Here is a 13560-nt window from a genome sequence, read left to right as displayed (position 1 = left end):
CATTTCCTCATTCATTTATTCATCTATCCATCCATTTAATATACATTACATCCTCTAACTCTTAGTTAACAGCAATAGGCCAGATAATTTAGATGGGAAGTGTGATGAATAGGGTGGGGTGGTAGGAATGGATGCTGAGATATAGCAAAAACACAAATAAAAAAGCAGGATGGAGTTCTGAGTTCAAACATACAAGAATAAGGATCCAAAATATGGTAGATATTTTGAAGTTGCTTCACGAAGAAGGTTAGGTGCGTGTAGCAGATACTAAGTTCAGTATGTCTGTGAGTTTGAGATGTCTGTGATTATTCAAGCAGAGATGACCAGTAGCTGTCAGATATATTCATCTGAAAGTCAGGAGAGAGGTCCAGGCTGACACTCTAGATTTAGAGTCATTTAGCCATTAGGTGGTAATTAAAGCCATGGCAGTGGGCTCGATGCCTCAGGAGAGGGGAGTGGCTACAACAAGGAGAAACCCTGGACTCCTGTGGAACACCGATGAACACCATCATGCAGAGCAGAAAAATAAATTATGGAACAGACTAAGGAGAAATCACCGAAAAGATAAAAACTCAGGAGGAATGTTTTCATAGATGCTGAAGGAAGAGGTGAAGAATAGCACCAAATTCTATAATCAGATTAAGTCAGTTATGGAGTGAAAAACACTCTAGAATTAGACAATATAAAATGTCATTGGTGAGGTTTGTCAGAGTGGATTCAAAAGAAGTGGGGTTGAGAAGTAGATTGCAATAGATGTATGAATGAATGAATGATAAGCAATAGGGTAAAGTAGAGACAGTTTAAATAACTCTTCTCACGAAAGTACCTTATGGAATGAAGCTGAGTGTATATGGACAAGACCCTCCAGTGAGGCCAAAGAGCTGAGTTAGGATATATTATCATGATGATCATTATAATGATGATGTTACTATTGTTTTTGTATTTGCCAGAGCTTAGATAAGTCTCATGTGTGTTTATATCTTGAAGGGAAAGAATTTCAGGCTTCAAATTTAGCTAAGTGAATATTTGAGAGTGAATATTTGGTGGTAGAGAATACGTTATCTAGAGTACACTTGGGGTTGGATTAGCCATGGTCTGGAGGATGGACCTTGGCTTAACTACCAGGCCCATGATTTGTGGAATAAGAGTTTTTAGAGTAAGAGTTTTACTGAAAAGCATCAGATTGTAATCCAGAAAAGGAATAGGATCCCCAGATGACAAATCCAAGCCTTAGCTACCTTGGCAAGCACTTAAGAAAGTTTATTTCTGGCCATTTATTAAATTAAACCATTTGAAATTGCCACTTTTGTAAGTCAAAAATAGTCACATGTTGTCAGTTTCTTAGAGCTCAACCTAACATAAAGTAAAATGATTATATCTACCACTATGTCTTCTTAGAAAGAGTGTGAGGATAAATTTTAAAAAGATGCATGGAGCTGTTAGTAAGGAAAGTGCTCTATCAACTGAAGAATGAGCTTGTAAAAGTTCCCGGTGTAATTGTTTATCATCCTTTTACTATTGGTTACATACTTTTTGGGTAATGTCAGAGGAGTGGAATTACTTAATATTAACAATAGTCAGCATTTACTGAGGGATTATTACATTCCAGACACTGTTCTAAACCCTTTACATGAATTATCTAAGTTAATTCTTGAAACAACCGTATATATACGGGTACTCTTTTATTACATATTTAAAATGACATTGAAGAGCAGATATAATAAATATCTTGCTCAAGGCTACACAGTACCTGGCAGCACCAAGACGCATCTCTGTTGTGGATGCTCTTCTGTTTTTACTAATTTTCCAGATACTTTAATAAGTACATAGAAGCTCATCGCATGGTCTCTGCCTTGTGATGATAAGGAGTTTAGATAGTCCACATATCATTGGAAATCAAAGCAATGCCTGTTAAAGGATGTTGGCTGTATTTGTTGCTGGAATCCTGAAGGAGAATGGAGTCTTGCCTGATATGTAAAAAGATTTCTTGCAGCAGGTGGCATGAAAGCTGATTCTTGAAAAAATTATGCCAGGAGTAGGAGGAGTGATGGGAGGCAAGCCAAGGAAAGAGACAATTCCTACAAAAGCCAAGAATTCAGGAAATGTAGGGTGTGTTCAGACGACTGTATTTGATTGGAATCAAGAATGTGAGTATGTAAGAGTGGATAAGACTCAGAAAAATTTAAATGTCAGTTTAAGGGGTCAGATTGAGCCTGTAGATAATTCCTTCTACTCCGAAGACCAATCTCTGTGTAGAGGGAAGAGCTCTCTCTACTGAAGACTGAGTAGGACTTACACTCTCAGAGAGAACAGTTTGCCCCTTAAAACAAGTTTATTTTTTAACCAAGAAAAGCAGTCCCTATCATGATATTCTAAGAACCTCCATCTAAAACTCCATAAGAGAATTAATAAATGCTCTGCAGACAGATATAGCTGGGCAGATTTCTTCCACTTAAGTCGTACAAGGAGGTTGCAACACCATCTGACACTTGACCATCACCCCTCTGCTATTTCTCCTTCATTATGGTAGGAATGTAGTATTTACTTAATGGTTGATTTTTAGAGCCTTTTACACAAAAGTTCCCTTGTTTTAAAGAAGGAAGAAGTTTGTCATTATTATTTTTCGGTGATAGAAGTGGAGAGTATATTCGGCATGGAAGGAGTGTATGGAGCATAGGGTCTAGAGAGAGTTTTGGCCTTGGTAGATCTTAGCATCTTATATCTGACCATTCAGTCTGTTCTGCAGTAGTTTCTCTCCAGAGACCTGATTACTTCCAAAAGGAGCACTTGCCTGGGAATGTCTGAAGGGAAACCATCAAAATTGGGAAAATAATTAAATATTCACTCAGGGATATGGAGGTAGGATCAAATCATGTCTTTCAAAGTCAACAGTACAAAGCTTGAGTTTTCCTTTGTTCTATGACATATCTCTTATTGATAAAAATATTTATAGAGCTCAGAAAAAATAAGCTGTATTCCCATTGAATTTCCTCTTACAATAATGATAATACTATCCTGCATTTGTTCACCTACTTCAACTTACATAGTATTAAAAATAATTTTTCAAACTGAGCTTTTGAGATAGCATTTTCTCCCTATAAAAAATGTTGACACTCATTTGTCATAATTACAACAAATGTTTCCCTGAACTTAGACATCACCCACGATGTCTGCTCACTTTCTTATCTATGAGTGCCTTTCTGAAATAATGCCTGCAATGGTTAAATGCCCACTATATTAAGTGTGTTAGAAAACAACAAGCACAAATAACTCATTCAGGAATTCTCCTCTGCACTTCTGTTTCAAAGGCTAAGTGAGTGTTTTGTAAGAGCTTGACCATACCATTATCATGGGTGTTTCCTTAAAAAATTCTTAACTGATTTTGTCTCCTGCTTATAAATTGCAAGCTTGTGAAACTCAAACAGTTTCTTCATTTCCAGTATCTTCTAATTAAGTCACAACCTTCAAGATAAACACATAGCTCATTTTAAGTGGAAGAAAGATTAAGTAATCAGTTCATTCTTATTTTCTATTGAATGTCTCAGAACGACATTATTTTGTATACAGATGTATATATATTTGCATAAGAAAAAGACATCAACCTACCCATTCTCACCCAAGGGTATAGTGGCTCTCAGATTTAAATAATAACTGCATTGCCTTTCAGAGAAAATAGGAGTCATAATTGAAAAGCTGGGAAATCTTTAGCTCAGCTAACAAGGCATGCTGTTTTCTATAAATTGAAATGATAGGGAAGTAGATATGCATGAAGACAAAACAGCATACTAATGAATACATTTATTTGTGACCTTGTACATTTGGAGGCATAGAGATTAGAACCTAAGTGCTATTTCAGGTAAGCTTTCCATCCAGTATTACCTTTGTACCTTAGAAGCATTAGAGTGAAATGAACAATGGAGCCCCATGGAATGCAGTGCTCTAATGAAACCTCACAATAGACAGGGCTAGTAATCGGCAGGTGGACCAGGGTCCTACTGTTTGCTTAGCCCTGATAAGCTTTCAGTGTCTCCTTTCTATGGGATGTTCTTGAAACACAAAGCGAAACATCACCTGGCCTTTTTTGTTCCTTTGTTCTTCTATAAATGGTTGCAAGCACTAGTTTTTTGTTCAGAGAAACAGTCACATGAAAACAATAGTTCCAGCCAATACATTCCTCTGAGAAGTGAAAGTGCATGTGCTACTCTGAAGAACTTCCAGGTGGCTAAAATGCCATCACCTCCTGCATTGCAATAAAATAAAGCGGAGCAATACACCTTACCAAAGGGAGGGACATTGATTCTCAATGACCATTATAACTATTTCTGTACTAGAGACTTTTGGGGAGGGCCCTGGTTGTTCTTGGAAGATTCTGTTCCTCTTAGTAGATCTCATCTCTGTATCATAGTCTACGTGTAGTCTACTTTCACATCTAGTGTAGCAGATACTTCTGTGACATCTAAAGGGTTACTCTACTTCACCAGAATATCACAGTGCTGACCAAAGTTGCAAATACCCAAGACAGAGAGTTCTCATCTTGTATAATGGCTTGAGTTTGTTAGAAAGATTATTTCTGTGCTGGCAATAATAATTTCTGTCAGTCAGTTTTCATTTTGCTTGCTAGATTTGCACAGAATGTCTGTTCCAGAATTGCATGTGATTTTTAGAGCTTTGGAAAGAACCATAACTGGAAATGACCTCAAGAGATTTATTTGTCTAGCCTTTATAAGTTCTGGAGAAGGGTCAGATATGCAACTCAAGACAGATTCTATGCATTTGTTCATTCACTCCTCACCTATTCATTGAGTATATACTATTTATCCAGTGTTAATATAGAGGTTGGGAGATATCAACGAACAAGACAAACTACTTGTGAGCTTACATTCTTGTACACAAATATTTGACAATGATCTTTAGAAGAATTATGAGAATGGAATCTTTTCTCTCTTATTTTATCTATATTGTAATTGATATTTTCATACATCTAACTGTATTCTCTCAGATTTCATTCACAGATATTACCTCTTTTCAGTAGTCATTAAATCGCATTGTTTGTGTTTTCGGTTTAACTATTTGGAAGCTTTCTTACTAAAAAAAATTAAAAGGCAACAGTAATTAATTCAGTTCTATGCGCCTTTCCCCTAAGCTATTTTCAATTCATATAACCTGTTTCAAGAACACCCTATTTTTTACCTTTAATCACTTTGTCAGTTTTCTACAATGATTGAAATTGAACATGGTATATAGGATCTCATAGAAGAGTAATTTCTTTTATTATACATGTTATCTAGAACACATACTAGACTCAGTGGCTTAATTATCTCCCACAGTAGTGCTGTTGCTGGGAAATATTTACTTTGTGATTGACAATGACCTCAGTTTTTGTGGGGTTTTTTGCTGTTATTATTTTTTTTAGCTTGAGCTTATCATTAGTTATTATTTTCCTTTCTCTTGCTGTGGAGCTTTTTTTTTTTTTTTTTTTAATTAAGCATCATGCTTTAATTTGGTCCTACTTTATAAGCAACTCCTCAATCTACATTCCGAGGATTGATCACTCCTCAGATATTCAGATCGATCTATCCAAAGGTCTCCTTGACAGTGTCATGACATGGAAGTCCAAAAATATCTAAACCTTGATATGGACCAAACGGAAACAAACAAAAATCTTTGCTTCTCCTGTTCTTTTCATTTCCCTACCTCAGTTGCTTAACCCAAAAATCCATGTTTTTCATAATATTTTTCTTTTGCTCAAGCACTCTACATATATTCCATCCCAAATCCTATTGACTTCCCCTCTAAAAATATCCTAAATCTTTCCACCTCTTTCTATCTCTACTAACATAACCTTTATCCAAGCCCCTTCTCTTACTTGGTCACTTACAATCACCGCACATCCATCCAGTTTATCTCCTTGCATCTATTTTGGGCCCTGGCAATTCGTTCACCACAGAGAAATAAAGTTGTATTTTAAAGTTTAAATAAAATAATGTTTTTCCCATTTCAAGTGGGAAAATATCTTTTCTAGTCTGGCATAGGCATACTTTCTTGACTTCCATTTCCTTCTACTAATTTCCTTTCCCACCAGTCTACAACCACTGACCGTCTTTCTGTTCTTCCCATACAGCAACGTCATTTCACATTAAATGTGCCCTCTGGAATGGGTCTCACCCTCATCTTTGCACAGCCAGTCCTTATTATCATTCAGATCTTAGTTTAAATGTCACCTCTTCAGAGAAGACTTTTTAAAACTTCCAATAAAAAGTAGCTATTCAGCCATTATCATATTACTCTATTTTTTCTTCATGACATTTACTTCTTACTCATATTTTTGTATCCATTTATCTGCATGTTGTTTGTCTTTTCAAACTAGATTATAAGTTCTGTTGAAGCTAGAGCCTTTCTTTTCTTGTTCACTGTTATATCCCTAGATCAGAGGCCCCCGCCAGATCAAGCATGTAGTAGGCATCAATAAGTATTTGGTAAATGAATTTTATTTTATTTTGACTTTGTCATTCTGTCTTACTACTATTTGGAGGCCAATTGTAACTTTACTCCTGTTTTCCTGAGTATTGGCAATCCAACCAATTTCAATTTCACCTGGGGACCTAATAAGGAATTCCCAATTCCTTTGTCTTGGTCATTAATGAGATATTGAACTGAGGAGGAAAAGGTGAATCTCATGGGGATACCATTCAATATAGTTACTTCTAAACATTTAAAACCTCCTAGTCATCAAAAAGAATCACTCTCAAGAATGGCAGGCTATCCGGACCCAAATTTCTGATACTCAAAAGATTAAATTTTCTAATGTTATATATTCTTTGAAGTTTTTTATGAGGTTTCCTTGTTTTGTTTTTAGTACTTACCTCAGCCTGGGATAATCAAGTGTTAGAAATGACTTATCTCAGAAAGTCACCCGAACGGCGTAGTTCTGGGTTTCCAAGTGGTACATTGACTATAAACGAGTCACGGGATTCATGCCTCACGTTGACTCTGGAGTCTTGACCCCTTGCTTATGCTTATCTTATGTCATCTTTGGAGTTGGTTATTGGCTATGCTAGCTTTCCCATCTGGATCTTGGCATTTCTCATTTTTCCTACTGATCCCATTCTTTCCTCTAACCCATGCTTCTGTTTTTTCCATATGAATTCACTTTATACATCCGGGCTTTCATTTTCCACAATTTCTCTCTCTATCTTGGCCTTAGTTTTTCTCTGGAGCTTTTCATTTTGGAGCTGGAAAACTGTGATGGTCCCTCTGGGTCTACTGTGAGGTGACTTATCTTCATGTATAATGTAAAGATGACTGTCCTCTGGCCTGTTATTAAGGGCAGTGGTATGAAGGCTCCTTCCCTGGGATGCTGGTGACACTCACGACTGTTTGCTGTGCTAGTGCTAATAACTGACCTTCATGAGTAAGGAAATTCAGAGAATGAGATAAGAACAGAGGCCTTCAACTCACTTTGACTTGTTTCTATTGAGACAATAACCAAATTATCCAAAGTCACCAAAAAAACCCCAAGATATTAAACACATGTTTTCTTACCTCCTGGACTTGCCACACAGACTTAAAAATTAAGTGGGCATGGAACACTCTGAAACAACTGTGATTGATTTAGGAACCAGGAGGGTACATGGCAAAAAAACGGTAGTCTACTTTCAATCATGTTTTTGTTTTCACTTTTGTAATGAGAACCTCATTCCAAGAAAAGCAGTTTAGACTGCCCAACTTTCTCTGAGTCAGCTGAGAAGATTATTTAACCTTCAGACTATGAAAACAACAAGGCCGAAATGACCAAGTTCTTAAAAGTCAAGACATTATTACTAACTACCCTCATCATGCTGTGCATTAGATGTCCAACACTCATTTATCTTCCATAACTGAAACCGTATACCTTTTGTTCAACATTTCCTCCTTTCTCCCTCCTGCCCCCCAACTCCCTCCTGAAAGCAGCTCAACTGTGGTGATCTTTCCACACGTGCACATATATCAAAACATCAATGTATACATATATCAGAACATTAAGTTATATACTTTAAATATGCATGATTTTTATATGTCAAAGGTATCTCGATAAAGTGTTTTTTTTTTTAAGTTAAGGCAAACATTGATAATTTAGAGACCCATAAAAACTTTTATGGCTGTCTGCTTTTTATTTCTGGATATAAACTAAGGTCCACAATAAATATAAAAGTTGTCTGAGAGACTAGTTATTCTAGCTGGGTAAAGAGATTTGACTTTATAATTCTATTTAATCAACATATTGTGGAAGAGAGGACAAGATAGAAAGAAAGAGAAACTAGTGGAGAGGCTGAGAGAGACAAAGAAGTAAATAGAGAACAGATTGAGTAGGTTAACTAGTAATGGGGAGAGAGACTCCCAAATTTAGTTCATGGATGCCAATATAAACCAACTTGAAAAAAATGATTGGGTGAATTAGAAGTGTACTTTACATTATTCCTTATTTTTCATTAATTTATTCATTTAACATTTATATAGTATCATATGCCAATTTTTCTCCTAAATACTAAGAATAAAAAAATGGATGTTATGGGTTTTGACCTCAAAAAGCTCACAGTTCAGTGGAAAAGTCAGACTTTTTTTTTTTTTTGATAATATATATGTAAAGTCAGGAAAGAAGCACTATAATAAAGATATGTAGGTGATGTTAAGGGGTCATTCAATAAGCATGACATACATGCCTTTCCCACCCTCACCCCGCCGAACTCCCAAGATTACAATTTTGAATTGAGACATTCAAGATACGTTAAAAAGCCATCATTCAGCACTACTATAGGAGAAGGCTTGGATGTTATAGGAAAACAGAGTTTCTACAGTTTTAAACTCAGAGAATCCTATGTTGTGGAGTCAGAGAAGAGTTAAGAATTAACCTGACCAAGGATCCCAGAGAATTAAGCAAATAAAGCTGCCTTGTGGAAGGAGTGTCAGGAAAATATTCCAGAGGAGAAGGTCATTAGACTATGTCCTCTGGTTAAATCAGTGGCAAATGGGTACTTGATACCATTAAGAAAAGGATAGAAGAAGGCACTCAGAATTGCCCAAGTCTCTTCCACTAGTATCATTCCTTAAAGAGTTTCTGACGCTGTATCCACAAAGGGCCAGAACTTCTTACCGTTGGACGAAAGATTGCGCAATTTTGCCCAGATATCTCAGACACTCAATACTCATCCCTAAAAGTGCCTTAAAGTGGCATTGGGGAGGGAAAATGATCTCAACATCCATTCTGAACAAATAGGAAATTGCTTTTTTTAAGGTCTGATCTGAAAGACGTATACCTCCTCTCCCATAGGGTACACCCCACACTACTCAATTTATCTGTGTCAAAAACTCCAAGGGCTGAATTGATTGTGCTATAAATTGAACCTCGGGTTCCACTCTGAGTACTTGAAATGTGACACTTCATCCACTAAGCCCTCCTGTTTGGGTTGTTTTTTCGATTCTGATATGTTGAAATATTTCTGCAGCCCTGGTACTGTCTCTGCTTGGGCCAGGAAATGCAGTTTTGATCAAATCTCATTATAATATGGGGAGATGGTGAAGATTAATGCCGATTGATAATCCGAACTGCCAGACAGCGAGATACAGAGGAGAATTTAATAACCTAAAGAACAGTTACAGAAGAGTGTGGTTTCATTTTCAGCTGTCTCTTTCATGTACTTGTTTCCAACCCAGGGTGAGTTTTGACGAGGGCCACTCCTGGGACAAGTATGGTTTCACCTCGGTTCCTCTCTTTGTCGACGGGGCTCTGGTGGAGGCAGGAGTGGAGACCCAAATCATGACGTAAGTACTTCTTTGCTTTGGTCCAAAGGAGCCCAGAGACCTGGTTTCTACTTCCAAAGAGGCTAGGGATTTTCCTAAGGAGCCCCAAACCAAAGCATTTCCATCTCCGGGCCAATGTTTCCTCATCTGTAAAATGGAAATATTTTTGCTTGCACCACCAATCCAACAGCCTACCAACAAGGTTAGCGAAGCTAGGCTTCTAATTGAAATGTTAATATTTCTCATGGAATTTAAACTAGCATTATAATAATCAATATCTAAAACTCAAAACAAACAGAAAGCTAATGTCTTTAGATGTGTTTCTCTGTTTCCAGAAGTTTAATAAGGAACTAGGGATTGGGACAGAGGGAACAAAACAGCCAACATACTGAAAACAAGGACTATTTTAAGGGAAACTCTCAGAGTCTGTACCACACACACACACTCACACTCGCACACACTCACAGTTGTTCTTGTTCATTCTTGTTCTATTTAATTTGCTGTGAAAATTTTTTACACTCCTTAACAGTGCAAATACGTGGTCAGGATATACATTTTAAAGCTGTACAAAGCTCCAATATTAAAGAAAATAATAATTTGACACTGTTTTCTAAAAGTGTATTAAAAGTGAGTGTTTTTATTGTTTTTCGTATATCAAATTTTAATTCTTAAAAAATTGATCACCTTTGCGTGTGTATGCTTGTGCGTGTGTGCACATGTGTATGTAGGGGGATAAGGCGAACTGTGGTAACCCTCCAGCAGTCAACACCAACCTCCACCTCCCCTACTTCTGTAATAACAAGTAGATGCTATTTGTTAAGCTGCCAAATCATTTTATTAAGAGTAAACAATGTTGAATGCAAGTTTAATTGTACAAGCCATAAACAATACTTAAGATATAGTATATTATTAATGTGTACAGTCTAAAGCTTCATCATTTGGTGGATACACAGCAATAATATGTAGCTTAAGTACAGGTCCTAAATGTTCAAAGGCAGTATCATAATTAATTTTTTTCAAAAATAGAAAGATTTAGTTTATATAGATATATATGTATGATTATATATGCAAGTACACGGATATATAGACACGTAAAAATGTATATATACATAAAGAGAGAGAAAAACAAGAGAAATACAGTGAGAAATAAATCCCAAGGATTTGGGGTCCTGTCAAGACCTTTGTAAAGTTATACTATTAAAAAAAAATAGTGCTACCTAATCTTCACCAGATAGATAAATAAGTCAGAGAGAAATTCCTCTTCTCTTGGAGTTTGCATGTTTGCAGATTAAATAAATGTGTTGTGAAAATGGCATGTTATCCAGAATACTATGCCAAGAAATTCAAAATTGTTCTTATGAATTCCAGGAAGTGAACAGAATAGTAAGGACACCGCCATCATTTTTCACGAGGATCTTTGACCATGAGCTGATTTTTCCAAACCATTCCCCATCCTTCACTTAATCACTAGCTATAAAAAGAAAACCTTCCGCATTTCTAGGACTTCCTATGACGTGGGCAGCAAAAAGTTTAAGTATTCAGTTCTAAATTCTGTAACAAAAGGTACACACATTCAAGAAGGTTTTGCAATCTGCTTGAATTTACCAAGCCAGAGGTGGCTGCTCATCCCATCCAAATCTGACATGGTCCTAGCATCTTGGGTGACAGTAAAGATTTACATGGTCCTAGGGTCAGGCATTCCCTATTTCTCTACCAGAGAGACATACTGGTTTACCTTTTGTTTTGCTTTCTTCCCATCTCAGAATGTGATTTGTCCTGCATTCTCTTGTATGAGACCTGTTCGAACTCATTGCATGCTTCTCTTGGGCATCTCTTCAGACAATATCACATGTATACTAATCTCTACATGACCTGGCATTCCCTAGCAAGTTTAAGGCCACAGTTTAAATTTGGTGTTCATCTGATCTTAAATGTTAATTTTTTTTTTCTCAGCTTCAGATAGAGTTTAGGCGGTCACATGGGCATGAGGGAGACTGACCTCAGGGTCAAACCATTTACTGCAAAGACTAGATAGCAATCCCATTTCCCTTTCCTCACCGCTAAATGCCATAAGAGCATGGTAGAACTTCTGCTCCCACTTCTACCTTGCTTATCGAGATATTTCAAATGCTAGTGAGTAGAAAAGGCACTAGAATAGTGCATACTTTTTTTATATGAGATTTGGGATGAGAGTTATTTGTTCTTTCATGAAATTAAGATGCATTTGGGAGCAGCCATTCACCCAAGTATACACAATTCAGGCTACCTGTTTTTAACTTTCTATTGTATTCAGAATTTCTCTAGTATGAAAATGATATAAGTTTTGCCAGGGCTCTTCAGACAGCCAGAAGGGTAAGTTCTGGAAGGATTACCAAGAGGCAATTTCTGTTTCCATCCTAGATTTTAAAAGTACTTTAAAACCAAGTGGCTCGCTAAGGCTGACCAGTGCTTTCCACTCATGAAATGGCAATGACGAGGACTGAATCGGGAGTTCAAACAAAAATTTACATATTCTTTAGGGACTGTGAGGAAAAGGAGTCCATGTGGGGACAAAATGCTTAACCTTGCAACTTAACCAAAAACTTATTAAGATGTAGGCAGTTTGAATTTTGAATCTTTTCCCTCCCTGCCAACCCTGACTTTGTAGCTCAGTGATGGTCAGTGAGGAAGAAGAGCTAGTTTATTCACCTTATCTTGTTACCTTCATTTGATGGATTTAAATATTTAACAGTTTGTGATTGTTAATTTTATGTGTCCTTGACTGGACCATGATAGAGTGCCTAGAAATTTGCTGAAACATTATTCTGGGTGTTTCTGTGAGGACATTTTTGGATAAAATAAATGTTTAAATCAGTAGACTAGGTAAAGCAGATTGCCATCCCTAATGTAGGTGGGCCTTGTCCAATCAGTTGAAGGCCTGACTAGAACAAAAAGGTTTACTCTTCCCTGAGCAAAAGAGACTTTCTGCTCCTTAGCTGCCTTTGACCTGAAACATTGACTTTTTCTTGCCTTTGGACTTCAAGTGCAACATTCGCTCTTCCTGAGTCTGAAGCCTGCTAGCTTGCAGACTGGCACGACACCATTGGCTGCCTTGGGTGTCCAGCTTGCCAACTGACCATGAAGATTTTGAGTCTTGTGCGTGTGTATCCTATTTATTCTGTTTCTCTGAAGAGCCCTAAGAAACAGTTTATTCATTCAAAAAACATTCAATAAGCTTCTAATATGTTTCAGATCCTCTTGAGAGGTATTAAAGAGGTAAATACATGACTTTCTACCTTTATGATGCTCTCAGGCCAATGTGTTGGGGAAAGTGGTGATACTCTAATCATAAGGAACCCTAGTTATATAATCAGGAAATGAGTAGAGGGAAGAGAAGACTTCACACGTACAAAAGTTGGCCATTGGGTTGGTCTGGAAGTTTTCATAGCACTTCACCAGCAGAAAACTGATTAATAGATAATCAAACGAATGCTTTAAGAAAGCACAAATTTTTAACACTTTTGTTGAGCACTCTAGGCTCAGGGCCTGAATGGGATATTGGCACGCAGGAGGATGTCAATAATTACTTTTTGAAAGAATCAGTTATTTCAAGGCAAATGACGGAACACAAACAGAGGAAAGAACCACAAAAGAACATAACTCAGTGTTAAGGCGTTGAGACTATGCAGGGTCTCAGGTTATGTTTTAAAATGTGACCTGTATCCAGACTATGTTCTTGAAACTGGAAATGTGATAACGCCACCCTTCTTCTAAAAACTCATGGAGGGCTTTCCATTGCCTTCA

At 37.0% G+C, this 13560-nt stretch overlaps 1 protein-coding gene across 1 annotated transcript in view; it reads left to right on the top strand.

Moving 5' to 3' along the window:
- Positions 1–13560, top strand: part of SORCS3 (sortilin related VPS10 domain containing receptor 3) — a 520917-nt gene that overhangs the window by 443259 nt on the left and 64098 nt on the right. The window contains exon 14 of the mRNA XM_039871263.1: positions 9691–9798. Within this exon, the coding sequence (XP_039727197.1) occupies positions 9691–9798 (108 nt within the window). The remainder of the gene's footprint in view (positions 1–9690; positions 9799–13560) is intronic.

Source organism: Pteropus medius, unplaced genomic scaffold, assembly GCF_902729225.1.
Source record: "Pteropus medius unplaced genomic scaffold, Ma_sr-lr_union100, whole genome shotgun sequence".
Lineage (NCBI taxonomy): Eukaryota > Metazoa > Chordata > Mammalia > Chiroptera > Pteropodidae > Pteropus > Pteropus medius.
Note: the sequence above shows the minus strand (reverse complement) of the source record. Positions and strands in the feature narration are given on the sequence as shown.